At 48.4% G+C, this 27,996-nt stretch overlaps 1 protein-coding gene across 2 annotated transcripts; it reads left to right on the forward strand.

The window, feature by feature from the left end:
- The first annotated feature begins 407 nt into the window (after positions 1-407).
- LOC123642785 (phospholipase A and acyltransferase 3) lies at positions 408-27,912 on the forward strand. 2 transcript variants are annotated; one of them, XM_045558201.1, is made up of 5 exons: positions 408-552; positions 940-1,018; positions 13,770-13,872; positions 18,209-18,477; positions 27,645-27,912. In XM_045558201.1, exons 2-5 carry the CDS (start codon positions 1,004-1,006, stop codon positions 27,744-27,746), a joined length of 489 nt encoding a protein of 162 aa, XP_045414157.1. In that variant the 5' UTR covers positions 408-552; positions 940-1,003; the 3' UTR covers positions 27,747-27,912. The 2 variants fall into 2 exon arrangements, with proteins under 2 accessions (XP_045414157.1, XP_045414158.1); XM_045558202.1 differs by having other exon boundaries at positions 408-516.
- The last annotated feature ends 84 nt before the right edge of the window (positions 27,913-27,996 follow it).

The raw sequence follows: 27,996 nt of genomic DNA on the forward strand, positions 1-27,996 counted from the left end.
AAGTACAGGAAGGGCGTCCTTCACATGGGAATTTCATCTCCTGCTTTTAAGAAACAGAAAAGAGATCAGAATGATTTTCTTGCGCCTGCTGAGTTTCAAGCGTATTTAATTCGAAACAGTCAATAGGCCAAGGTGGTGTATTTTTCGCTCGATCCGTTTTTAAACTACACGCCCACTCTTGAATGAAAGCGATGCGGAAATTGGTCGTGACCCTGCAGTGGGATGTGTGTGCAGAGTTCAGGCAGAAAGCAACGTGTCCCCATGCTGGGCGCCCGGGCAGCGCCGGGCGCAGGGCGGCGGCGAAGGCGGGGTTGCAGGGGCTGGGGCTGGGCTGCAGGAGGGCGTGGGGAGAGGCGCTGCAGAGGGAGCGGGAGGCATCCAGCCGTCCCAGAGGCCGGGGCAGGGAGCTCTGCGCGGCTCCCATTAGCCGGCCACACGGGGAGGGGCAGGGTGACCTCACACTGGCCGGGACTCTGCGGCCATTAGAGCGGTTCCCACTGCTGGGGCGGCCGCACGGTGGGTGGAGCGGCCCTTTCGGGGACGCAGAGAAGGGTGAGATGCTCGGGCTGCTTCTCCCGGCCGAGGCTTGCCCTGGAGGTGGAGGAGTTGAGCCGGGCGAGCGTAGACTAGTTGGAGGAGCAGCCCGGAGCAGCCGCGGCCTCCTGGGCACTGGCCCGACCCAGCTCGCCTGCCGGCCGCCGGGGTGTCGGGAGTCGGGGCAAAGTCCCCGGCCCCTGCGAAGGATCCATCCGTTCAAGGCCAAGGGCGGGAGCAGGGAGGGGTCCGGTGAGACACTGGGAGGGAGTGAGGTGCTTGTTCCCAGACGGGTCCGAGACACGCCCCAAGTTCTCCCCGCCACGAGCCACCGTCCGCCGGGGGCTTGGGGACGCTGTTACCTGTTGTTAATGACATACTCAATCCCTGCTCCCCCTGCCTCAGGTATCTACGCAGCTGATAAAGCGAGATCGAGGCTGACACTGAGGGTCCACATCTCCAAAAGAAGATGCGCGCGCCCATTGTAAGTGTGGGGGCGGGGGAGGGTGGGGGTCGTGTTTTAATGGTGACTCCTTGTCCTGGAGCCCGACTTTTTACTTTGGAGAGAGGATCTTTGAAGATGTGGGGACCGCACCTCCATCAGCTGCTGGCGTCCGGTGTCCCCGGGGGGTGGGGTGGGGTGGGGGGTGTCAGGGCCACCTGTTGGAGTTGTGGGCTCAGTCCTTGCCCCTGCCAGGGCCGGTTTGGAGGCAGCCCTGCCTGAAATGGGACCCTCGGGAGGGAGGCAGAGGGGGCCAGGTCTCTCCACACAAGTTGGGTGCTGCGGGGCTTTTGGGGCTGAATGGCTGAGGCTGGACCTGCAGCCCCAGGCCCTGACCGCAGGGGCCTTTTGTGGTGTCAGGTGACTCATCCTGCGGCCAGCCCTGCCAGCACATTCCCAGCTCTGGCTTTTCCTCTTTCTAACCTGTGATGTGGTTCAGAAATCATACCGGGGCTTGGCAAATGCCTCCCTTCTACCAGGCAGGACTGTGCGGGTGGGGGGGGGTGCAGGGTCCGGGGGGTGGGGGGTTCAGAGTACAGGTTTTTGAGATGGACCCACCGGGGATTGTGTTCCCACTGAACCCCTGGCTGCAGGACTTTGATCAAGTTCAAATCCACTGTTCCCCAGCGTGAAGTTTCTATCACCTAATACTTAGGAAGTGCTCAGAACAGTGCCTGGCACACACAGTGAGTGCTCAACCATCATTCACTGTCCCTGTCGTTCTTCTTATTTCAATCCATATGAAGAGCTTTGCGCAGTGCCGGGTAGCAGAGTATATCTGGCATATTTGACACCTGGAGTGGTCACTTTTTAATATCCTCTACTCTGTCTGACAACGTTATTCTCAATGATAATCGTGAAATGAGTAGTAGTAATAATGTCCAGACAAAAGCACAGTGAACATTTTCTTTCATTGAACTTCATGTATGTAATCATGCCAGTAAGAAAAAGAAAAACTGAAAAATAAAGTAAATGTGATAGTGCAAAAACAGAAAAAAGTAATGGAAAAAGTTGTTTTTTTTTTTTTTTTTGAGACAGAGTCTCACTCTTGCCCGGGCTAGAGTGCCGTGGTGTCAGCTTCGCTCACAGCAACCTCAAACTCCTGGGCTCAAGCAATCCTCCTGCCTGAGCCTCCCGAGTAGCTGGGACTACAGGCATGCACCACCATTCCGGGCTAATTTTTTCTATATATTTTTAGTTGTCCAGCTAATTTCTTTCTATTTTTTTAGTAGATACGGGGGTCTCGCTCCTGCTCAGGCTGGTCTCAAACTCCTGAGCTCAAACCATCTGCCCATCTTGGCCTCCCTAGTGCTAGGATTATAGGCGTGAGCCACCGCACCCAGCTCAAAAAGTTTTTTTTAATATTATATATATGTCATTGTCTTTCTTTTTTTTTTTTTTTAAATAGCGAGTGCTGCTGCCGGGGGGCTGTAACACTCGGGACCTGGGCCCGTCCCCCACCCTATCTTACCCAGAGAGAGAGAACAAGGGAAGGACAGGGACCCCTGAGCCACCTTCCCCGTTATGCAGCAATAGGAAAAAGTTTTTAATTGTATTAATGTATTTTTGAAAAACAGGGGAAAAAGCCTACTCTTACATATAGGTTGGTGTCAGTAATGAATGATAATAACATTACAACTTCTGCTTTGGAAACTTCTGAAAAGTTGCCCATGACTGTGTTCAAATGGGTCTTCTTTGCATATTCATGTTCAACGTTCAGTAGAACTAGATTTACCGATCCGTCTTTGCTCACAGTTGATTGAAGAAAACTTTTTATTAATTTTTATTTCAAAAGCGGTTTTGCATGAAACAACAGAGAGACAAAAAGTCAGGAAAAGCCTTAAACATTATGGCTGAGATTTATAAAAATCCCATTTTGTAATAAATTCCAGACATTGCAATATTGCTTATGTCTTTTTTTTTAAAAAAAACAAAACAGGTTCTTCAGAACAAATGAGTAGAGTGAGAAATTAAAAAGGAAACAAAAAGCAAAAATTTTTTAAAAACAAAGCAGCTTTTAAATATCTTTACATGAGAAACATTTTCACTAAAACATCTTCCCCTGAAAATTCCTCATTAAGTTTTTGTTTTATTTGGCAAAATTCCCCAAGTTTTTGTTCTTCTGCAAAGATCAGAGAAAAGGACTGGATGATAGCGAATGTTGACCTTGACTCCATTGCTTTAGAAAGAGAGTCTAGTTCTTGGTGAGAACCATCCAGGCTTTGGAACATTGCTCTTTTAGTTTCTTTTGGCACTGGGAGGAAGACTGTTTTGTCTTCTGTTTAAACACAGGAAAACGTAGGCCTGCAGGACTGGCCACATAAACTGTATAAAGTGAGCTCGATTGCGAGCCCTTAGGAACCAACCGTAGAAACAGAATGTGTGGCTGAGTCTGTGTGTCAGGACCAGACTGTGTAACCGTGCGTTCTCTGACTTAACTGCCAGGTAGAAGACAAAATTTTTAAAAGAATAAGAAATAAAAATGTGCTCGTTGGAGGTTCACACGTTTATTATTAAATCTCAGTTGTAATTGCTGCAATTCGAATTTAGACCAACAAGGTATCTTTTGGGGGAGTAGCATTTTATCACCGACATGAATGGCCAGCACATGGTAATAATAAAAAGCAGTGACTTTTGGTGGGTTTTATTATCATTTTTAAATTTTCTACAGACAACTCGCCCCTGTTTGTCTGCAGTGGGGAGTCGGGCTCCCACCTCCCCACTCTGGGCAAGTGGGGCCTGATGAATGTTTGTTGAAGCAGCTCCCGGAGCCTCCCTGGGATGGGAGAGGCTCCGTCCTCAGCTCCCTGAGCTCTTTAGTCTTTCTTTCCTCTGTGTGGTGGGCCGGGGCCTTTCCCTCCCCTCCCCCACCTGCCCCATCCTTGAATCTGCTGCTGAGGAAGTGAAGACCCAAAGTGAAACTGAGGCTCGGTAACATGAGGAAATTGGTGGGCCTTCCCTGTTCCCTGGGTCTGGGCTCCCTACCCGACTGCCTTGTGATCCAAGTGTGCTCCATGTGCTGACGCACCTCTGCGGAGCTGGTTCAGGTGCAAAGGGGGGTGGAGAGAGGAGGACCCTGCTCAAATAGCAGTTGGGCCTTCAGCCCCTTTGGGGTTTTGCCTCACTCTGGAGGAGCCACAGGCTGAGAGGGGCTCAGAGGGGAAAGCAGCGCGTCCCTCTAGGCCACAGACCTCTGCTGAGAACGTTGCATGTGCCAGGCTGGGTGCTGGTGAATTAGCCGGAACCCTGGCCCTCCGCTGCTCAAGGCTAGCTGGCGGGCTGGGCGTGGAAACCGATCACTCCTTCCCATGGGTCCGGCTCCACAATTATAGTCATCTGGTAACAGAGCTGCGATCGTGGAGGCAGCAGCAACTCTCTCTGCCAGGGCGTCTGAGAGGCATCGAGGAGTGGAGATGTTGACCCCTTTTTGAGGGACGAGGAGGAGTTTTCCAGGTGAATGAAGGGCATTCCAGGCCTAGCGTGCAGTGATGCCGGGGCAAGGCCCACCACGGGAGCAGAGGCGTTCCTGTTACTGGGCGTCAGCACCTTCGTGTGAATTACTTGCTGGAGTGGGAAGAACCTGGCCTTTGGGTTCAGGCAGGTCTGCAGTGGAATCCTGGCACTGCTTTTCGGGGAGCTCTGAGACCTCGTGCAAGTTAATTTCCGTCTCTGAGCTCAGTTCCTTGGTTGTTGTAAGAGGCTGTTGTAAGCATTCCAGGTAACATGTGGAAACCCCTGGTGCCTGGTGGTGGTGCTGGGGTAATTCCAAGTGAGTCGGGGCAGTTCTGACTCAAGAGGGGTGAGGTTTGCCCAGTAGGAGAACAGGTCTGGGGGCTGGTGGCTGAGAGCCTGGGAGGGCGGATGAGTTTTGCCTCCTTTTCCCAGGATGCCTGTGCCTTTTGGGCTGCTGAGGCTGGGCCCGATGCCGGCTGGAGGCACTCCTGCCCCTCCCCTACTGGCTAGGAGCCCAGGGCACAGGGTGGCAGTCGGGGAAGGGGTGACTTGGCAGGCCAGCTCCTATTCATTCCTCCTCCACCTTCTCTCTGGGCCTGAGGCTGGGAACCTGGGCAGCCAGGCCTCCTCCTCCTCTCTGCACCCACCCAGCCTGCAGCATGGGGTTTCCACCCTCTCGCAGGCCTAAGTGGTTTTACAGCTTTCACTTTGATTAACTCAGTTATTTCTTACACAAACCCTGCCGGATGGATCTTAGCCCCGTTTTACCACAGAAGCTCAGAGAGGTTAAGTAATTCCTGAAGGTCACACAGCAATAGAGCAGAGAGGGGCTCAGTTGAGGCCCCTGTGGGTGGGCTGGGCTCTGCTTCTGGGGACACAGTCTCAGATAGATGGGACCCACCCAGCTCCTCATGTTTTTTTTCTTTTACTAAAACTTTGGCACCAAAACTCTCAACTCTTTGCTGAGAAGTCCTTTCTCAACACTCACCCTGGACTTCAGGCCTTCCTGTTATCTTGAGCTTCCAGACATTTCCCCCAGAGTGTCAGAAGTGCAGGGGGCAGGCAAGGTTAGGAATTTCCGGTCACTGTAGCATGTGGTTTTGAGAAACAGAGAAGAACTGGTCTCAGTCTGGGTTTCACAACCTCCACAGTATCTCCAACTGGTTTTACAGCTTGCTCCTTCGAGTATTCTGTGATCTTTCCAAAGAAAGAATAATAACAACCGCCTGGGAACAGAGGCAGTAAAAACTGCCATTTACTGAACGCTTCCTATGCGCCAGGTCCTGTTTGCTGAGTGTTTTATTTTTTTTTTTTTTGAGACAGAGTCTCACTTTGTTACCCGGGCTAGAGTGAGTGCCATGGCATCAGCCTAGCTCACAGCAACCTCAAACTCCTGGGCTTAAGCGATCCTACTGCCTCAGCCTCCCGAGTAGCTGGGACTACAGGCATGAGCCACCATGCCCGGCTAATTTTTTTGTATATATATTTTTAGTTGGCCAGATAATTTCTTTCTATTTTTAGTAGAGACGAGGTCTCACTCTTGCTCAGGCTGGTCTCGAACTCCTGACCTCGAGCGATCCACCCGCCTCGGCCTCCCAGAGCTAGGATTACAGGCGTGAGCCACCGCGCCCGGCCGCTGCTGAGTGTTTTATAAGTATTCACTTATTCCAGCCTCAGGATAATCCCATGAATCAGGTGCTATAATTATCCCCATTTTACATCCCGGGAAACTGAGGCCAGGAGAAGCTGGGTAATTTGCCCAAGGCTATACAGTTAGTAAACAGCCGGCATTTGAACAGAGCCCTAAGTGTGTACTCACTATGCTGTTTCTGAAAATTAAATCCATCCTGATTTAAAACAGAGCAGTTGTGCTCACTATTCTACTTTCTGTATTTTTTTTTGTATTCCTGAAATATTTCATAAAATACCCCAACCTCCCCCCAAACTCCGATGAGGCGAGTGAGCGTGGGTGGACTGGAATGCTTCCTGCATGGCCTTGAGTGAAAGGAAAACACTCTTTTTTTGTTTTGTTTCAACCCTTGGGTTGAAAACTGTTCTGAAAGTGCCCACGGTTTCCTCCCTGGCCCTGTGCAGTGCCAGAGCTGGGACTGCTGCACCGAGTCAGAGTCACGCAGGTGAACATGGATTAGCATGTCGCGCCCGCCACGGAGAGGGGTGAGCCCTGCTGTAGGGCCCGGCTGTCTCCTGCCTCCTTGCAGGGGTGAGGAAGAGGTTGGGGTTCACATTCTGTCTTTGCCACTTCCAGGCTGACCCTGGGCAAGTGACATCATCACCCTTAGCCTCAGTTTCCCTACCTGCAGAATGAGGCATGACCACCCATTTCAGTCTAACTTTTCAGCCTTAACCCTCTCTCTGCTTCAGATACCGTCTCCTGTGGTTCTCACTCTGGGCTGCGCAGGAGAATCACCTGGGAACTTTATGCTAATACCAGGCCTGGGCGCCAGCCCATGGAGTCAGCTTCCGACCAAATCCCAAGAGCACCCTGGGATTCCCACTCACCACAGTGGTTTTGCTCCTTCCAACCTTCTGCCCGCCTGCCCTCTCCTCCCTGTCCCCTGCTTACCTGTCTCCACGTACCCCCTTAAAGGCCACGTCCTCCCCACCACCTTCTCTGCCTGCAACGTAGTGTGTAGGATTTGGATGTCCTGGGATCTGGCTTTGAATTCTGTCTCTACCACATACAAGTTCCCTCTCATCTTTCAAGACCTAAACAAAAATCTCAGGTGCTGCCTCTTCTACAGCATCTCCAATTCCTCTCCTCCATTTTCTCTTAAACCCCTTTCAGCCAGGCTTTGCCTCCAACGCCCAGTAGAAGCTGTTCTCATAACGGTGGGTGTCCCTTGTCCCAGAGCACTCTCCTGGGCTCCAGACTCATGGATGCAGCTGCCTCCCCAGCCAGTTTGGCTGCCGGGTAGACATTCCCTGCTGCAAGCCCAGGCATGAGGACCTGGTGGTCCCCCAGCCCACTTTGTCTGCAGCCAGCCCCATGCCAGCTTCCCAGCAGCTCTGGCCAGAAACCCTGGGGACTTGGGACTCCTCTTTCCTTCACAGCCCACCTTGCTCCATCAGCACAGCCTGTTGGGTGTACCTTCGACGTAGGCCCAGCATCCGTTACTTCTCATCCCCTGTCCCCCCCTTACCTGGCCTGGGCTCGCATGGCTGCTTCTGTGCTTGTCCCCTAGCAGGTCCCCTCCTTCCTCCTTGCTCCCTGCCCACCATCCCTTCCCGACACAGCAGCCTGAGGGACCCTTTTAAAACCCAGGTTGCACTGTGTGTCTCTTGTGCTCCAAACCTTGCAGCTGCAGCTGGGATCCAAGCTGCAGGCTTGGCGTTGGGCACCGGCTCTGGAGCACAGAATTAGAGCATGTCCCTCATGTGTCTGTTGTGTTGTCATTGCCCTGACATTGCCCTGACTCCCTCAGTGCATTAGCTCTTCAATTACTTAAATTACAAAAAAGAGTTTAAAGATATTATATGGGAGGAATGAATAGATGGTAGTTGGACATATTTGTGACGAAGCAAACACAGTACATAGTAGCACGCTCTGGTGGATATGCAGCTGTTTGTTAAAAAACTTCCTTCAACTTTGAACGTTTGAAAATTCAAACTATATGTTTGAAATTTTTCTTTTTCTTTTTTGAGACAGAGTCTTGCTCTGTTGCCCAGGCTAGACTGTTGGCATCAGCCTAGCTCACAGCAACCTCAAACTCCTGGGTTCAAGCCATCCTCCTGCCTCAGCCTCCTGAGTAGCTGGGACTACAGGCATTCGCCACCATGCCTGGCTAATTTTTTTTTCTATTTTTAGTTGCCTGGCTAATTTTTTCTATTTTTAGAAAAATAGAGACGGGGTCTTGCTCTTGCTCAGGCTGGTCTCGAAATCCTGAGCTCAAACGATTGCCTGCCTCGGCCTCCCAGAGTGCTAGGATTACAGGCATGAGCCACTGAGTGGGTCCTGTTTGAAAATTTTTCATCATGAATTGTTGGGAAGCATGCTATAGACTTGAAAATGCTCATTGCAGAAAAGCTGGAAAATACGGAAAAATAGAAGGAAGCAAAAATAATCACAAAAACCACCCTTACCCAGCACCTGGAGGGAATGTCCGTTAGGATGTTGGTGTATATATATTTTTCTAATCTTTTTGCTTGTGCATTTCGTTTTACATGATAGTGATTTTATGGGTTACCCAAAATTGAACACCCTTGATTTAGTTGAGTATCAGTTTTATTTCTTTTTTTTTTTTTTGAGACAGAGTCTCGCTGTGTTCCCCAGGCTAGAGTGAGTGCCGTGGCGTCAGCCTAGCTCACAGCAACCTCAAACTCCTGGGCTCAAGCGATCCTACTGCCTCAGCCTCCCCAGTAGCTGGGACTACAGGCATGCGCCACCATGCCCGGCTAATTTTTTCTATATATATATTTTAGTTGACCAGATAATTTCTTTCTATTTTTAGTAGAGACGGGGTCTCGCTCTTGCTGAGGCTGGTCTGGAACTCCTGACCTCGAGCAATCCACCCACCTCGGCCTCCCAGAGTGCTAGGATTACAGGCATGAGCCACCGAGTGGGTCCTGTTTGAAAATTTTTCATCATGAATTGTTGGGAAGCATGCTATAGACTTGAAAATGCTCATTGCAGAAAAGCTGGAAAATACGGAAAAATAGAAGGAAGCAAAAATAATCACAAAAACCACCCTTACCCAGCACCTGGAGGGAATGTCCGTTAGGATGTTGGTGTATATATATTTTTCTAATCTTTTTGCTTGTGCATTTCGTTTTACATGATAGTGATTGTATGGGTTACCCAAAATTGAACACCCTTGATTTAGTTGAGTATCAGTTTTATTTCTTTTTTTTTTTTTGAGACAGAGTCTCGCTGTGTTCCCCAGGCTAGAGTGAGTGCCGTGGCGTCAGCCTAGCTCACAGCAACCTCAAACTCCTGGGCTCAAGCGATCCTACTGCCTCAGCCTCCCCAGTAGCTGGGACTACAGGCATGCGCCACCATGCCCGGCTAATTTTTTCTATATATATATTTTAGTTGACCAGATAATTTCTTTCTATTTTTAGTAGAGACGGGGTCTCGCTCTTGCTGAGGCTGGTCTGGAACTCCTGACCTCGAGCAATCCACCCACCTCGGCCTCCCAGAGTGCTAGGATTACAGGCGTGAGCCACCGCGCCCGGCCCAGTTTTATTTCTTATTCTAAAATGAACACATGCTCATTTAAACATTTTGGGAAAACTAGAAAATAATTAAAAAGAAAATTAATACCCTGAATTGAGACAATTTCATGACATTTTGGCAACAGATATATCTACACTTTCCATTTAAAAAATTGCAAGTTCATCAACATGAGGGATTTTTTTTCCGTTTAAAAACCTTTAAAAATTTTTATCATCAAAGTAATATCCTATCTGTAAAAAATGTGAACAATAAAATAATGCAATAAAATATAAAGTTCCCTGAATCCTAACTGCCCACTGTATGTAACATACAACAGCTTGATGTGTTTTCCTCGGCTCATATAGTGTGTGATACATTTTACCTATAAATGTATAAAAATGTATTTTAAGCAAAAATGAAACAATAATGTCTTTCAATTTGCTTTTTTCAATTCGTACTTCCATGTCTGCTCACGTGAATTCACCTTGCTCTCTCCAACGTCTGTATGTCCGTGTGGATGTAGCATAATTTGCTTAAGTGGTCCTTACTGATGGTTGTTTGGATGGTTTTTCCAATATGAATTTCAGAGGCCAGAAATTGCTCCTCAATTTGCTTGCTAAGGAAAATGGCTGTTATACAGCTCTTTGTAACACTGCTTTTGTGGGGGGATAAAGGACTTTTGTCCTGAAATCCCGTGGGCACAGACTGGGCTTAGCCATCGTCAGTGCACGTGCTGCGGGGGAGCTGGGAGAGCCTTGGCTGCTGTGTGGGCTGGGCTTGCCGGGCCGCCCTGGAGGAGGCGGTGCTCTCACTCCATGTGGAAGGGCATCCGCTGGAACCACCTGACAGCGTGATAGAGCTGGATTCCCGGTCGCAGCTGGTTCTTTCCTAACGAGGATTGGCAAACTTTCTCTGTAAAAGGCCAGAGAGTAAACAGCTTAGATTTCTCAGGCTATAGCGTCTCTGTCACAGTGACTCAATCCTGCTGTTGTATCGAGAAAACAGGCAGGGACAGAATGTAAGTGTATGAGCGTGGCTATATTCTAAGCAAGCATTATGGACACTAAAATTTGAATTTCATGTCATTTTCATGAGTCACAAAATAGTCTTCTTCTTTCAACTTCCCCACCCCACTAGCTACTTAAACAATCTCAAAGCCATTCTTAGCCTGCAGGCCGTACAAAAACAGGCAGAGGTCCACATTTGGCCCACAACTGTAGTTTTCACATTTCCAATTTTAGAACATGAGTTTGCCTTCTTAATTTTGATTCAGCCGGGTTGGCTTATGTGTATCATTTGGTAATTGTTTTCTAGTTGGATCTTAGTGGGAGAGGGTGAATTATTGCCATCCTCAGTTCCTGGCACCCTGTCCTCACTGGTCCCTGCAGAGACCCCACTCTTATGTGTTTGTTTTTGTATTTGCTTCCTCTAATCATCTTTCTTTACTTCCGTCTATCTCCCCAGTGGCCACCATCCTGATGCGTTTAATATGCATCCTTTGGTGTGCATGATTCTTATCTTGTTGCTTTTTAAAAATTACTTTTTCGGGTTGGTTCCTGTAAGATGCACATTGTAGGTTTGCCTGCATGTATGTTCAATTTATGTAACTGGCATGGTATTATAGAGCCAACCCTCATTTTCCCACTCGGCACTGTGTGTTAAAGATCACCCACATTGCTGTTGGAACAGTGAGTCCTTGCTTCTAACTAGAGCATACGGCTCCATAGGTGAGTCTACTCTTTTTACTTCATTTTTAAAAAGAAGTTTCCTTGGCTGGGTGCAGTGGCTCACACCTGCAATCCTAGCATTTTAGGAGACTGAGGGGGGAGGATTGCTGGAGCTCAGGAGTTTGAGGTTGCAGTGGGCTATGATGATGCCACTGCACTCTAGCCTGGGCAATAGAGCAAGATCCTGCCTCAAAAAAAAAAAAAAAAAAAAAAAAAAAGAAGTTTCCTTGAGTGGTATTAAGTGCTGAGCTTGTGCATATTTGGGAAATGTATCTTTTTCCCTTAAAAGGGACAGGCAACTTGGCTGAGTGTAAAAAAAAAAAAAAGGTCAAAACATTTTTTCCTTCCAAATTGTAGATGTCCATTTAAAAAGAATTATTTCTAATTTTTATTTGTTTTTAAAAATTGGTTTCTTTTAAAATATTAAGATATAATTTACCCTTTTCGTGTTCAGTTCTGTGAGTTTTAATAAATACATGCACTTGCAGAATCATCACTACCATCAAGATATAGGACAGTATAGAAAGTTTAATTATCCTGAAATTCCCTCCTGCCCTGGGTAGTCAGTCCTACTCCTCGGGGACAGCCAGTCTCTCGTGCCCAGCCCTGGGCAATCGCTGATTAATTTTCTGTCCTGTAGTTACGCCTGTTCTAGAATGACATATAAACGGAATCTTACAGTATGTAGCTGTTTGGGTAGGACATTTTTCACTCTTCCCTTGTAGATAAATAAATATGTTTTCTGCCCAAGCCATTATAATAGTTATTTTTATTTTTGTCATTGTGATCAGTTTCTTGTTTTTTTAAACGCAGCATGTTTCCATGTGTAGGTCCCTGTCGCTGATGTTTGCCTGGAGCACAGCTGCTACTGCCCGATGTCACGTTGGCGTTGTCCACGCGGCGCCTTGTCCAATCACAGCCTCCCCCAGGGCCGGGCCCTGCCCTGTCTTTCCGTCCCTGCCTGTTCAGGGAGATCTGGTTAAATTCCCTGTGGGGGACCTTGAAGACTGCCTGACTGTGACCAAACTATTAATATATTTTTTCTTTTATTCGGGAGAACAAATGGGATTGACACCGTGGTTCTGATATAGGCTCTCGGTAAGAACCGGGCGCCCTCTTTTTGGAAGATAAATTATAGGCATTGCAAAAAGAGAACGTGATTTATCCGTAACATTCTCGTGAAAAGACTTTCCTCCTGGCATGCGTGATGCCTGTTTGTGGTTTTACTGTGTCTGTGCACAGTAAGCGGGCCGCCCGTGGGCCCTGCTGTGGGCCCGGCCCCGCGCCCTGACTGCGACGGACTCCAGCGAGGGCGGGCGGCGCTCCGGCTCTCGGTGTCCCGGGGGTGGCTCCCCGCTCATTACAGAGGCCGAGGGCCGGCCTGGGCCGGAGAAGCCTGTCACCGCAGATGCCGGCCGGCCGAGTGGGAGCCCTCCCCGGCCCCCGCACTCCGCACGGGGTCTGACACTGCACGCCAGGGACGTCGGAGGGACGCGATCTTGAACCTCCGTGCAGCGCCCTCGGCCTCCGCCCACGGTCCCCCAACGGGGCGGGGCTCTGGGGAGCATGCGCAGTGCCCGTCCTACCTGCCCGCGCCCACCCTGCCCCGCGCCGCGCGCGCGCACACGCACACGCGGACACACACGCACACACACACACACACACACGCACACACAGACACACACACGCACACACGTGCGCGCACACACACACGCACGCACACACACGCGCACGTGCACTCACACCCCTCAGCATCAGGCTGAGTGGCTGCGGGGCGTTACTGCTGGAGACCCACCCTGGATCCCCTCGGGCCCAGGCCAGGCTGCGGAGTGTCTGCGGGGTGCCCTCCAGATCCCGCCACGTGGGCAGCAACAGTTGAATAACTGGGGGCGATTCTCTGGGAATCAGCCGGCCCGGCTTCGCGTCCTGGCCGTGGCACCACCAGCTGTGTGGCTTTGCACAAATTCTATCCCATCTCTAGGCCTCGATTTCCTCATCCATGAAATGGGCTTCATCACGGTGCCTGCCTCATAGGATGGTGGTGTGGGTTTATGGAGCCGCCCTGTAGAACACAGCAGAGGGCTTGGCTCAGGGTAAGAGTTCAACAAGTGATATTCCTAGAAATAGTCACAGTCAGGCGGAGACTCCAGCTAATGAAGAAGCCCTCTAGGTCGGCCCTCGATGATCTGCACCTGCGGGTCCGGGGCACAGGCTTGTGAAGTCAGGCGGGTGTTAGACCAGCAGGGCAGGGCTGGGCTCAGGACACGTGTCCTGCTGAGCTGACAGCTGGGGGCTGCTGAGCTGCACCCGCCTGACTGAGCCCTGCCCCTGGTTCCAAGGTCTCATGCCACCTCTAACAGCCCTGTTCTTGGTTTTGCAGCCAGAGCCGGAGATCGGAGACCTGATTGAGATTTTCCGCCCTTTCTACAGACACTGGGCCATCTATGTTGGCGATGGATATGTGGTCCACCTGGCCCCCCCAAGTAAGGGCACACAGGGTCTCCACGGTGCTGGGCCCAGGGGCTGGGAAAGGGGGGGTGGGGGAGCGGTGGGTAATGTGTGACCTCCACATTTTCCTTGTTCCTCGACTGGCTGTGTTCCTGAGTGTTAAAAGAAGGCAATTTGGGGTGGGGCAATGGTTTTCAAAATCTATTCCTTGGAATCCCAGGAGGTTCCATAGAGGGGCTGAAGTGGGTGTCCAAGGGGGCAGCTCTGCTTTCATGTGATGACTTTTTATGCAATACATTCAACTCTTAAGCTTAAAACTCCCGGAAAGAGCACAGGTGTTTGGGCAGACGGACTTGGTTATGAATCCGGTTTCTACTCTCCGGCCTTGGTTTCCTTGTTTGTAACCTGAGGCTAAGAATACTTAACTTGGACAATTGTTGTGAGAATTCCCGACCGCTTTTCTTAAACTTTTTGCTTAAAGTCGGGTATAACATAAATATTGTGAAGTATATAGTCAGTGAAATTTAAAGAAATTTGCCCGTGTGACAACAACCCGGATCCAGATCCAGAACATTTGTCTCCCTCCCGGCTCTGTGGTGTCCCTGCCCCAGCCACCACCATTCTAGGTGCTCTGGCCACAGGTTGGTTTGCCTGTTCCAGAATGTGGCAGGAGAGGAATCGCAGGGGCTTTGCTCTCCGCGCCTGGCTCCTGTTACTGGGCGTCACGCCCAAGAGGGTCCTTCGTGTCATTGTGAGTGGCGGTAGCAGTTCTTTTTCATTGCTGGATATTTCCCATATGCGAACATACCACACTTTGTGACCTGTTCTTATCCATTTCTGCCCAATGTGTCATCTGTTTGTTGTCAGCTTGGTGCCAGGTTTTGGCTGCTGTGAACAGGGCGGCTCCGGACGTTCGTGACCATGTTTTTTTCCCACCCCTCTACTTTGAACGCATGGCCTCGCCCTGTCCTGTAGTGACATCAGTAGTCACCAGAGGAGATGTCATTGTCCCACCCCAGGCCCCCAGTGTGTGGACCCTGGGCCCCTCCTCTGCCTTTTGTTAGGACTTCACTCCTCAGATCCCTACCTTTTCTGTAATACCATCTTTGCCCTCGAGACAGGGTTATTCCTGTGGGTGTAGAAGCCACTGGAATATCTCCCATGCTCTCATCCTTCTTGGGTTAGCCCCAGGTCTCGTTGCCTTGCCTGCGGCGTCCCCGGCTCTGCACTTGCTGTTCGCTCTTCAGTCCCCCACTCAGGCTCTTTCTCTGCCCCCTGCTGGGGCGGCTCTCACCAGGCCAGCAAAGGCGGTCCACATCCCGGCAAAGCCCAAGATCGGCATTCCTGTCCCCAGTCACTTGGCTTCTCTGCCTTGTTATACTTGAGTGACCTCTCTCTGCTCCACCTGGCATCTGTCTTCCTCCCCACTGGACCCTCCCTTTTTGATCTCCTGTGTGGGCTGTTCCTCCTCTCCCACGTCCCCACATGGAGTCCAGTGACCTCATTGGGTCCCATGGCTTCCAATACCTTCTATTGGTTGACATCTCCTAAGCCCAGGCTCTCAACTCAGAGCCCCGCTCGCTCCAGACTTGCATGACCTTTGACTCCTTGGCATCTTCACTTGGGTGTCTCATTGGCATCGTGAACCTGACTGCCCCAGATAGAAGGCTCCCGTGGATGACACTGTCCGGCCGCTCAGGCCAAAAGCCAGGAGCCATTCTCCATCCTTTTCATCCGTGTCTACTCATCTGGGAAGCCTGCTGGCTTCACCTCTGAAACAGGCCCCGGCTCTGACCACTGCTCACCGTCCCCACTGCAGCGCCCCTGGTGTGAGTGACTGCAGCCTCTGGCTGGGGTCTCTGCCTCTTGTCCACTCACGGCCAGCTGGCATGATCACTCTAAAGTGTAAGTTGGGTCATGCCACTCCTGTCCTTAAAATTCTCGATTGGCTTCTCATTGCACATAGAACACTGTTCCAAGTTCTCTCCGTGGCCGGTGGGGCCTGGTGTGGTCTGGCCTCTTCCTGCCTCTCTGGACCTCGTCTCTCTCTTCTCTCCTTGCGGGTCTCTGGACTGCAGCCGCGCTGGCCTCCTTGCTGCCCCCAGGCGTGCCGGCCTCGTTCCTTCCTGGGGTTTCTGCCCCGGCCGCCCTTCTGCTGGGTACTCTTTCCCGGACCCTGGTGGGGCTGTGTCTCCACCGTTCAAGCCTCAGCTCAGACGCTCTTTCCTCAGGGGCCTGCCCGACCTGAGCCAGCGTTCGTCAGTACCTGAAAGTGTCTTATTTTGGGTATTTGTTCCTTGTCCGCGTCCTCTCAGTGGGGTGGGAGCTGCCTGAGGGCATGCCCGCAGTCTAGACAGCGCCAGCGACTCCAGCACCTTGGACAGGGCCCGGCGCCGGGCAGGGCCCGCTATTGCCTGCCGGCTGCACCGGACAGGTATGGTGGTGGACGGGGTGTGGGGAAAGGCATGGCAGGGATCTGGGTGGACAAGTGTGTCACAGATCACTGGATCTGTCACAGACGCTCTTCAGTGGAAAAGACGCTTCCACCTGCGTCTTCTCCTTTGAGCTTCACAGGACCCGTGCGGGGCAGGCGGGGCGAGGGGGAAACGGTGGCAGTCAGAGCCGGACTGAAGCTCATTGCCACAGTGCTCGCCCCGCGCGGGACTTTGGCGAAGGCGCCTTTTGTGGCCGACTCCCTTAACCCTTGTAGCTCCCGGTGTGGTAGGGAATGTTTTTGTCCCTTTACTGCCAAGAATCGGAGTTGAAGGCTTGTCCAAGGCCACGTGGCGCGTGGGTGTGCAGGCAGGACGCTCGTCTGGGCAGCCTGGCTCTGGGCTCCGCCTGAGCTGCTCAGTCTGCCGCCTCCGTCACGCCAGCCGCGGTTGTTTGCCGTATCCACGTGCCCTTCCTGTGACTGTTTACCTAATAACTTTTAAAAAATGAAACAATTCTTTTAAAACAAACATTAAATGACCATACTGGTGTGTATTTGTGTATTTGGGGATTCCCATGGCATTGGCCCAGCAAAGTGAAGTGACATGTCCAGGTCACTTGGCTGGTTGGTGATGGTCGTCAGGCTGGAGTTGTGACTGTCAGCCTGTGCATGTGGCACCGCCCTCGGGGCAGCACCGAGGCACAAGGCTGAGGAAGCCTGGCTCATAGGTGTTGATCCTGCGCTGCCATGGCCCCAAGGGTTGGCATCTCCTTGCCTCTTGCTGGCCTCACCGCAGTCCCAGCCCTGTCACCGAGCCTGCTGGGCACCGAGCCCAGATGGGCCTCAGGAGCTCGCCCTCTCCACAAGCACAGGGTTGGCAAAGGCACCGTCTCTCATTCACCTGAGTGAACCCCCCAAGCACCCCCTGCCCTGCTTCTCTCAAGTCTGAATTCCCCGGATCTTCTGAAATCTCAGCATTGTGCTCAGGGTGAGGGTTTGGTTGTCTCTGGAAAGCCACGCAGAGCAGGACGTGGATGTGATCAGCCCCTCCTGCCATTGCTTGTCACTGTGACAGGGTGTCACAGTTGAAGACTGGTCCCGCTTGGTTTGCAGGGTGCTGCTGCGACACCCTGGGGACCTGACACTGACAGGGCGGCGGGGGCTTTGAGCAGAGTGAGCCTCCTCTTGTGATGCCCCCGGCACCTAGTTCCGCCTCTTGAGCGCATCCCCACTTCCTCAGCCGCCACACCCAGCGTGTGGCCCGCCACCCACGGTACAGGTTGGCCATGTTGGGAGGGACGCCCAGTCTCTGCTGGCACCAGCTTTCTGTCTTCACCATCCTGGCCTTTGTGTTGAACCCAGACTCCTGTTCTTCAAGGTCATTTTGTTTCTGGAGCTTTGTTTCTCCTTCCAGACCTGGGCCCTTGGCCAGGGCTGTGCTCTGTGCCCACTGGGCCTCCCTAGGGTCACAGCTTGGGGAGCAGCTGTGTGTTTTGGTCCCTTTGCTCCCAGAAGGGCTGGGACTCCTGAAAACCCAGCCACCTTTTCTGCAGCAATTGGCTTTGTATAGTCAAGGAGCTGTAGCCCCGATGGAATCACAGGAGGGTCACACCCTGTTTTCCCAGAAAGATGAGTGTGCTCTTGGCTCATATCTGCATGATCAAGAAGAGGGCCACTTGGGTGTCATGGGGTGTAGAAGGCCAGATTCTGTGGGTTAAAAAAAAACAGAGTAAATCATGGAAATTCCCTACTCCTCATTTCAGATAAGGAAACCAGGGCCCAGAGACCACAAGTGCCTTCTCCAAAGCCACACAGCCTAGCCCTTCCACATCTTGCTCATCCTTTGTGGATGGTACCAAGGGCAGATGCCCAGCTCTGAGCCCCTGGGGCGCTGCCCAGGACCAACCCCTCTCTGTTTCCTCTTTGTGGATCCGCAGGTGAGGTTGCGGGAGCCGGTGCCGCCAGTGTGATGTCCGCCCTGACCAACAGAGCCATAGTGAAGAAGGAGCTGCTGTACGATGTGGCTGGGAGAGACAAGTACCAGGTCAATAACAAACACGATAACAAGTACGTGCCACTGCCTCCCAACAAAATCGTCAAGCGGGCGGAGGAGCTGGTGGGGCAGGAGGTGCTCTACAAGCTGACCAGCGAGAACTGCGAGCACTTTGTGAACGAGCTGCGCTACGGAGTCGCCCGCAGCGACCAGGTGCGTCCTCAGCCGAGTCCCTTCCCCAGGAACCAGAGGTTCCCTCAGCTGACAGCGGCTGGGCATCAGTGTGGGTGGAGACAGGGGCACGAACAGGCAAAAAGCAGAGACAGAATTCCGACGTTGCTGTCGGGGTGGGGACGAGGGGGGAGGAGACGACAGCAGGGGGGCAGTGCAGATCAGCGGGGTTGGGGGCGATGGCTAAGGAAGGAGCCGCAGCCCTGAGGGTCACCCTGCTGCCGAGCCCTCCCTGGCCCCAGCCCTGGCCATGAGATGTCCCCCCATAGCCCTAGAGGCAGGTTTTATGATCCCCACCTTATAGATGGGGAAACTGAGGCTCACAGAGCTTAAGCAACTGTCTGTGGCCATTCATTTCATCAAAGAAATCTTTGTTGAGTCCTCAGACCCAGTTCCTGTCTTTTCCTGTGCTGATAAGTAGCAGAAGTGGGATGTGAAGCTCAGGTCTGTGTGACACAGCCTTAGTGAGCCCCAGCGTCAGTCCGGAGACCCTGGGGCTGCAGTCTTGCTCACTTGGTCTGATTTTGGTCATGCCCTCTCTTCTTTGTGTCTTTTTTCTCCTCTCGTGCTCTCTCACTTCGTCGCCTCCCTTTTGGCCCCTTCCCCACTCTTTTTTTTCGGGGTGGTGAGAGCATTTTTCAGAAAATTCTCACATGACTGTTGATGCAAAAGAATGTGGTGGTTTTTAATTTTTTCAGTGAATGATGAGGTTAATATCTGTTGTTGTTTACTTGCATTAATGTTTTTATTTTTTGGGATCTGACCTCTTTGTTCTTGGTCAGTGTGGTGGTCAAGAGTGTGGGCTTCTGGAGCCAGGAAGACCTGGGCTGGGTCAGGGTGCTGCTTTTGCCACCTGTGTGACTTTGGGGGATTTATCAAGCTCCCTACACTTTGTTAAAGTACAAATGATGATGCCTATCTTGGAGGATTGCAATGTGAGTTAAATAGCACCTTTATGCTTAGCACAGTGCACATTCCAAAAATACACTTAATAAATTGTAGTAGGGGCTGGGTGCAGTGGCTCACACCTGTAATCTCAGCACTTTGGGAGGGCAAGGTGGGAGGATCACTTGAGGCCAGGATTTTGAGGCCATCCTGAGCAACATAGCAAGACCCTGTCTCTACAAAAAAACGTAAAAAGTTAGCTGGGTGTGTTGGTGCATGCCTATAGTCCTAGCTACTCAGGAGGCTGAGCCAGGAGGATCGCTTGAGCTGGGGCATTGGAGGTTGCAGTGAGCTGTGACAGCACCAGATGCACTCCAGCCTGGACAATAGAGTGAGACCTTGTCTCAGAAAAAAAATTGTATTAGTAGATGTAGTCATAATTGTCCTCATCTTATTTATTTGTTTATTTTTGTTCAGCTTATCCACTGTCCTCTCTGGGCCACAGTGACTTGAATGGGGAGGAAGGGGGTCTTGAATTTACCAGCACCACCTATAGGGGTCACTCGCAACTCTCCTTTGTGCTGCTGATAACCAGCTGTGTTTACTACACCGACCCCCTGTGGGTTAGTTTGTTCCTATTCCTCTCTACGATAAGATATTAGTTATCTTCCAATAAGGTATCCTCTTATTTTTTTCAATCAATTGGGCTATTATTGTTCAACAACTATTTATATATATATGAATGTTAAAGGTCATTACTATAAAAATTGAGTAGCAGGTACATATCTAACCAGGTAAGGAAAGAGCAGTATTGTCATTGTTTGGTGAAGACTCCCACAGTCTCTGGGTCACAGTCCAGCTTTGACTTCCCCAAGAGTCTGTAGGAGCCTTCTTCTGGGGAATCAGTGGGCAGGGCCATGAGAGGAACTTCATTAGTACCTGAATATTGTCAGGTTAAAAGTGTGTTGCAATGAAAGAAAAAATCTGGGGGATGCTGGCACTTAGCATATCTGTCTCTTGGGGATAATGGCCTTCACAACACTTGCCTCTTGAGTAGCATGTGATGAAGCATGGCTGCCATCTTGGTATCTCTCTTTACTAGTGTCCTAGAGATTCCTTTCAGTTCCCTCTTGTATCAATGCTTTCATCCTCAGTAGTTCATATCTTTCTCTTTCTTGGTTTACTCCCTTGTTTTGGTGGACTGCTTCCCCTAATAGTTTACTGAGAAGCTGTGCATGCCTGAAAACGCCTTCATTTTATCCTCACATTTGATTGATAGTTTGGCTGGGTATAGGATTTTAGGTTGGAAATAATTGTTTTCAGAACTTTGAAGGCATTGCTTTATTGTCATCTAGCTTTTGTGTTTATGGTAGAGAAGTCTGAAATGATTCTGATCTTTGATCCTTTTGTAAGTGATCTATTTTTTTTCCAGAAGCTTATATAATCTTTTTATCCTCCATATTCTGAAATTTCACTATGACACACCTGTGTGAGTCTGTTTTCTTGTATCGTGCAGGCACTTGGTGACTCCTTTCAATCTGGAAACTCACTTCCTGTAGTTCTGGGAAATTTCCCATTTTGTCTTCTCTGGAATTCCTATCATTAGGTTGTTGGACTCCTAGACTGCTCCTCTGATTTCTTTATCTTCTCTGTCCTCTTTTCCATTTATTTATCTTTTTAAATTTGGAAACTAACATTTATTGGCAGATTTAGGTATAATAGAAGTTTTAAAAATAGAACTAGCAGTGGCAATATTAGCATAAAAAAGAGAAATTTAAGCTAAAAAGTCTGATTTTGTCTGTGGTGAGATTGCATTCCAATCAAGATTTTCACTCGTTCATGGTTTCTACTTCAGGCAAATTTCCACACTCCTATGCAGCAATAAACTCCAAATATGGATTTCAATACAACCTTGGGAAGCAATAAGATATTCTATGAAATCCAGGGTGCAACATTAAGAATATTTGGTATATGTACAAAATATATCTTCATCGTCTCATTTTTAGTTATTCTTTCAGTGTTTATTAATAGAATAAATAAGTCCACAAGTTTATATAAGTAGAGAATTTTATGTCAACACAGAATTCTTACATAATTTAGTAAAATGCTTATGTCATTAGGTACAAATGCTATTTAGAGTAATTAAATAAAATCCCAAATCTTGAGATAGCAAAATAACTAAGAAATATTTTCTGCCATTTACTTTTTGTAAACAATAATTCAACTCTTGCTGCAAAATGAAGCAATACAAATTAGGCGCATCACACTTTTCTTCCTATGGCTTTCGCCCCATGTACTTACTCAGTCACCCGTTCACTTGAAAGAGGCAAAACAATGACAACACAACAATGACACAACATAAACAATTCTACTGGATCCCTTCATGGAAAACGAAACCAGAACATTCTACACAGTAAAAAGAGGTGCCACTTCTACTGTTTCCAAAGATTTCGTCTTTCATTTCTTGGTCTAGGATGAGGGTTTCTTGACCTCAGCTCTGTTCACACTTTGGGCCAGATAATTCTTCATTGTGCATGGTAGGAAGTTTAGCAGCAGCCCTGGCCTCTGCACACTGGATACCAGCAGCCTCCAGCCCCAGGTGTAAACCAAGAACATTCGCAGACATTGCCAAATTTCCCCAGAGGGCCAAACTGTCCCCAGTTGAGAGGTGCTGGCCTAGCTGAGTAATGATCATCACACATGCTGTGACCCAAATTAAATACAACTTCTGCACGTGCCCCGCCTCATCAGAGATGGTGGGCTTAGTACAAATTGGAAAATGCCCACCAGTGTTTTTCTTTGTAAGTGCTGTCAAAGCAGTGATTCTCCTTTTCATTTAACTCATGAGGACATTTTTGTTTGCTTTTTAAAGAATCTGGTCAGCATTATCTTTATTTGTGCTAAGTAAGCTCTTTGAAGCAGACTAGATTTTCCTTCAACAGAATATTTGTGACTCATCTAACTTCCTAGTAAGAGAAGGAAGCAATGAATTTAAACTAAAATGTAATTTGTGCTTTATATGCCTAAGAATATTCTAAAAAAGGAATTCCCTACTTTCCACCTACCTAAAAATACTTAGGCTTAAAAAAAAGAAGGTATATTTTAGTAAGGTTTTATAAAGAAGCTTTCATACCGAATAGCACTTTAAAAAAAGCAACCAGAAAGTAAACTCACAATGAAGTCTAATCTGAGTCAAATAAAATATTAAGGTAAATAGAAATTGAAAATGTGTCCAGTGGCAATACATATATTACATGAATCTGGATAAATTATGGGGTATTATTTTGAAAGTACTGTAAATGAAACCAAATTTTTATACAAATATTTTTATAACAATTCTTACACTGCAACCTCTAATAGTCTAAATTCAGTTGCTTTCAGAATAACAAGAGTCTTCTCTACTTTTTCTTTTTCTTTTTGAGACAGAGTGTTGGCCTGTCACCCTGGCTAGAGTGCCGTGGTGTGATCATAGTTCACTGCAGCCTCAAACTCCTGGGCTCAAACGATCCTCCTGCCTCAGCCTCCTCAGTAGCTGGGACTACAGGTGTGCACCACCATGTCTGGCTATTTTTTCTATTATTAGTAGAGACGGGGTCTCGCTCTTGCTCAGACTGGTTTTGAACACTTGAGCTCAAGCGATCCTCCCGCCTTGGCCTCCCAGAGTGCTAGGATTACTCCACTTACAGCATTGCTGAAAGTGAAGGAAGCACATGAGAATTTTCTTTTTCTCAGAAACAATTCAGACTTCCCTGAGTTGGTACTTAACTCAGAAGAGCTGTGCAGCATAAGTAGCTAAACATCTGCAGTCTGATAGCATTTGTCTGCTGACTTAAGAAAAGACAGATTTCCAATGAGGGACAGTTTTTCTCTTTCACAGTATTCTGGTCTAAGACCTGTGACGCACACCATGGAACCCATTCTCACGGTCAGAAGTCCGGCAACATCAGCACAGCGCTGTGCTGGACCTCTCAGCCTTGCAACAAGAGAATTGTCAATGGCGCCGAAGGCAGCACTGACTCTTGCACACATAGTTTTCCCCATAAAGTGTGTACTGTAGGACGAACTGGATACCACTCTCTTGTGTTAATCCCACTCTTTGACTATGTACAAAGCATGACCACAGGCAATGAGGTTATTGTTGTTTTCCTTGACAAAGTGTCTTTTGTCTGAACCTGTTGCATCAGCATTTGTTCTCACACTGTGAGGTTCTGTAAAGAACTAGGGACATATTGTTCCTCCTCCATTATCTGCAAACCATTTCTCCTACCCTGACGTGGAGCTTAGCAAGGAAAACACTGGAAACAAGTGATTCTATGCAGATCCCCTAGCAAGTTAACCCAACAGAACCACAGCTGCCACAAACCTGTGCCTGATTACCTTTTAGAGGAGGCTTTAAAGACTGACCAGCAGTCAAAACTCAGGCTGGTAACTCCATCCAGACTTTTGTCATCATGAATTTTGTCTGTTAAAACTTCCATATGACCAATGAAGAGAAGAGTTTGGAGGTCTTCAATGGTTAAAAAAAGTATTATACATATCTGGGCCATAAATGTGTTGAGCATAGTCATGTGTAACATCAGGAAACACACCAGCATAGCTAACAACACAGGGTGCCCAGAACAGACCTCCTTAGCAGCCAGAACTCAAGACGAAGCTCACAGCTGAGTGTTGTGGTATACTGTGATGCTTTCCTTTCTTTTTGAGGGGGGCAGGAGGCTCTTTCTTGACGATAATTATTACTTCCTTTTATTGCTTAGTTTTCTTGGTACCTATTGTCAGTTCTTCCCACACCATCCAATTAGCTCTCAGTACAATTCTTCACAAGGGAAATCATGTTAAGTAATATATCAGTTCTTGTATGTTTTCTTTGGACACGTCCATCCCAGAGATGGCCCTTCTCCTTCCCTCTGTGCTGGCTGCTCCTGGGCCAGTGGCGTGACCGTCTTCCTGGGGCTTCCCTTTGCTGTCTTCCTTGGGATTTCCTTTCCTCCTCTTGGATAGATTTCCCTGGTTCCATGATCTCTTAGTTTCCTATTTATTTGCTCTTTTCCTTATTTAGGGTAGAACACATCCTCCTGAGTTGCTTTAGGGTAAAGAGACAGTACAGTGGGAGAGGATAATGGCAATGGCTGTCCCCAACATGCCAGGCTCTTGAGTCACACTGCTCCAGTCTGCATTGGCTGGTGTATTAGTTTCCTATTGCTGCTATAACAAATCACCATGAATTTAATGGCTTAAAACAACACCAATTTATTATCTTATAGTTCTGGAGGTCAGAAGTCCAAAATGGGTCTCACTGGGCTACAGTCAAGACATTGCTGTTCTTTTCTGTAGGCTCTAGGAGAGAGTCTATTTTCTTGCCTTTTCCAGCTTCTAGAGGCTGCTGGCATTCCTTGGCTCGTAGTCCTCTTCCATCTTCAAAGCCAGCACTGGCTGGCCGAGTCTTTCTCACATCGCATCACTGTGACACTGACTCTTCTGCCTCCGTCTTCCATCTCCACGAAACTTTGTGATTACATTGGGTCCACCTGGATAATCCAGAATAATCTCTCTATTTTAAGGTAAATTGATTAGCAGCCTCAATTCCATCTGCAGCCTTAATTCCTCCTTGCCATGTAGCATGATGTATTTATAGGTTCCTGGAATTAGGCCATGGACATTTTTTGGGGGCTGTTATTCTGTGTACTATTCACTCTCTATACCTGGTACAAAGCTGTCATCCCAGGATCTCATTTCACCATCAAAATAGGGAGTTTCCCTTCTATTCTCTCTTGTGCTGGAAGGCCATCTTCTGTATCTAATGTCTTCTTTCTTTGTTCACTCTCTTGTTTTGGTGGAACCTTCTTCAGCAACTTCCTGAAAAAGGATGCATGGAATGTAAATTTTTTGAGATTCTGTATGTCTGAATTATTTTTTAATTTTACCCTTTCACTTGATTTGATAGTTTGGGTATAGAATTCTAGGTTGGAAATGTTTTACTTAGCAGTTTGGAGGCATTGCTCCATTGCCTTCTTGCTTCCAACATTGCTTTTGAGAAATCAGAAACCATCCTGATTCTTGATCTTTTATACATTTCCTGTTTTTCTTCCTGGCTCTAGATGCTATGTCTTTTCTTTACCCAGTGTTCTCAAATTTCATGATAATGTGCCTTGGTGTAGATCTACTTTTATCCATTAAGATGGGCCTCAGGGCACCATTTCAACCTGAAATACATCCTTTGGTTATAGTAGATTTTCATGAATTATTGATATTTCACTCTTGATTCTTCTCCCCTGTGTTGCTCTTTCTGGAATTTTTGTTATTTGAATATTGAACTGCTTGGATTGTTTTCTATTTTTTATCTTTGGCTTCTGTTTTCTTTTCTTTTCTTTTTTTTTTTTGAGACAGAGTCTTGCTCTGTTGCCCAGGCTAGAGTGCCGTGGCATCAGCCTAGCTCACAGCAACCTCATACTCCTAGGCTCAAGCAATCCTCCTGCCTCAGCCTCCCGAGTAGTTGGGACTACAGGCATGTGCCAACATGCCCAGCTAATTTTTTCTATATATATTTTTAGTTGTCCAGATAATTTCTTTCTATTTTTAGTAGAGACAGGGTCTCGCTCTTGCTCTGGCTGGTCTCAAACTCCTGACCTCGAGCAATCCTCCTGCCTTGGCCTCCTAGAGTGCTAGGATTACAGGCGTGAGCTACTGTGCCTGGCCTTTGGCTTCTGTTTTCTATCTTTATTTTTTTGCTATTCTTTTTAAGAGATTTACCTTTTAACCTTTCTATTGAGTTTGCCATTTCTGTCATTTTTATTTTCTATGAACTGTTTTTATTTCTCAATATTCTATTATGTTTTATAGTACTGTGTTGTTATTTATTGGATGTAATATACTTTCGTATTCTCTAATGATAATTTTAGAAAAGACATTTTCTTTTCTAGATATCGTTTCTGTTTCTCTAGATTGCTTTTCTTTCTGTTTGTTTTGCTCTCAATTTTAGAGGCCTTCTTCAGATGCCTGGTATGTTTGTTGTATGCTCATGCATAAGGGTAAGGGGGCTTGCTACTGAATGTAGTCTTGGAGTGAGTGGGGTGAGGGGAATGGCCTGCTGACTTCAGGCTTCACTGTGGGGTGATCTGGGTAGGCTCTTTGTTTGGGAATGCTCAGTATTGCTATCTTTTGTTGTTTCCACCTGGGCTGGTCAGATTCCCCAGAAAAGTCTTCCAGACTCTTGTGTAGCGGGTGAAGTTCTGGGAACAGAGAGGGGCGGGAGCTCTGGGGGTCTCACATTTAGCATGTTTCCAGTACCTCAATCTCATTTTTGTAGTATGATAACCACATCCTCACAAGTGCTGCCAGATTTCTAGGTCGCTAAATCTTGTTTTACCCTCTCTAGAGAATTAACTTTCGGACTTCTGTTGGGGTGATAGAGAGGTTGAGGGACCTAGCTAAAGATCTTTCTCCTTCTCCCACTTCCAGAGCTACCTGCAGTTGTCAATATGCAATCCTTTTGGAGGATTCTCTTGTATAATTAGGGTTGATCCTCAGCCTTTCACACTGCTACCTTAGGATTTAGCGTTTTCTGTGTCTTTGTGGAATTATGCCTAAAACAAATGCCTTCTTTACTTTCAGTTGGGTTTCAGGAGAGAGTAAAATTTGACACACATTCAATTTTTACCCTGAAATTTACTCTTACCTTTGCAACACTTTTTTCCTCTGACAAGCAATACAAGTCAGATATTTTAATAACTTTAAATATAATGTCACTGCTACTTACAGTGGAGTCATTTATTTAAGAACACGTAAAGAGTAACTCCACGCCCGGCAGGACCAGCACTGGGGATACGGTGATGAACGAGACAGCCAGGTCCTTGCTCTCACGGAGGCCACAGTTCACTGAGTATTCAGTAACAACTCCTCCCTGACTTCACGCTTGATTCAAGAGCTCCCCTCTGGCCAGCCAGGGTTTTGACCATCCTGGCATCGTCCCCCTGTCCTTTCCACAGTCACCCCCTGAGGATTTATATACTTTAAATACCTACAGGGTGAATTGAGTCCCATCTTTGAGTCCATGTAAATTCCAGGCCAAGCTGGCTCTGTCCAGTGACTCTTTCCCCATTCAGCCCTCTCCTTCCCTTTTCCCTGCCAATATTTGTTGACTCCTGAGTTTGGCCAGCAAGGTCAAGGAGCATATGAGGCTCCCTGAGCTGAATGCCCCCATTGAACATGCAGCCTGTCCTCAGATTCCTGACATAGAGTCTGACTCACCCTCTTCTCTGTTGCAGGTCAGAGATTTCGTCATGGCAGCAGGTGTCGCAGGAGTGGGCTTGGCAGCCATGGGCCTCATTGGAGTCATGTTCTCAAGAAACAAGCAACAAAAGCATTAAGTTAAAAGGACTGTCCTGTCAGGGATGACTTTATACATTAAGGGAGTCTTGTTTTGCTACAGAGTTTGTGGTTTGGTTTGTGGATTTCATTCTGTTTTATAGGGAGGCTTATTGTCACAGAATAAAATAAACCACAGTAAGAGAGGATTTTACTGGGGAAAATGCAGCAAGAATTGCCTGGCGTGAGTCTGTTGAGGGAATAGCTGGGCTCAGTTCTGGGCTCCTGGATTTCCTTTCACTTTCTCTTTGC

The sequence above is a fragment of the Lemur catta genome, chromosome 7 (assembly GCF_020740605.2).
Source record: "Lemur catta isolate mLemCat1 chromosome 7, mLemCat1.pri, whole genome shotgun sequence".
Lineage (NCBI taxonomy): Eukaryota > Metazoa > Chordata > Mammalia > Primates > Lemuridae > Lemur > Lemur catta.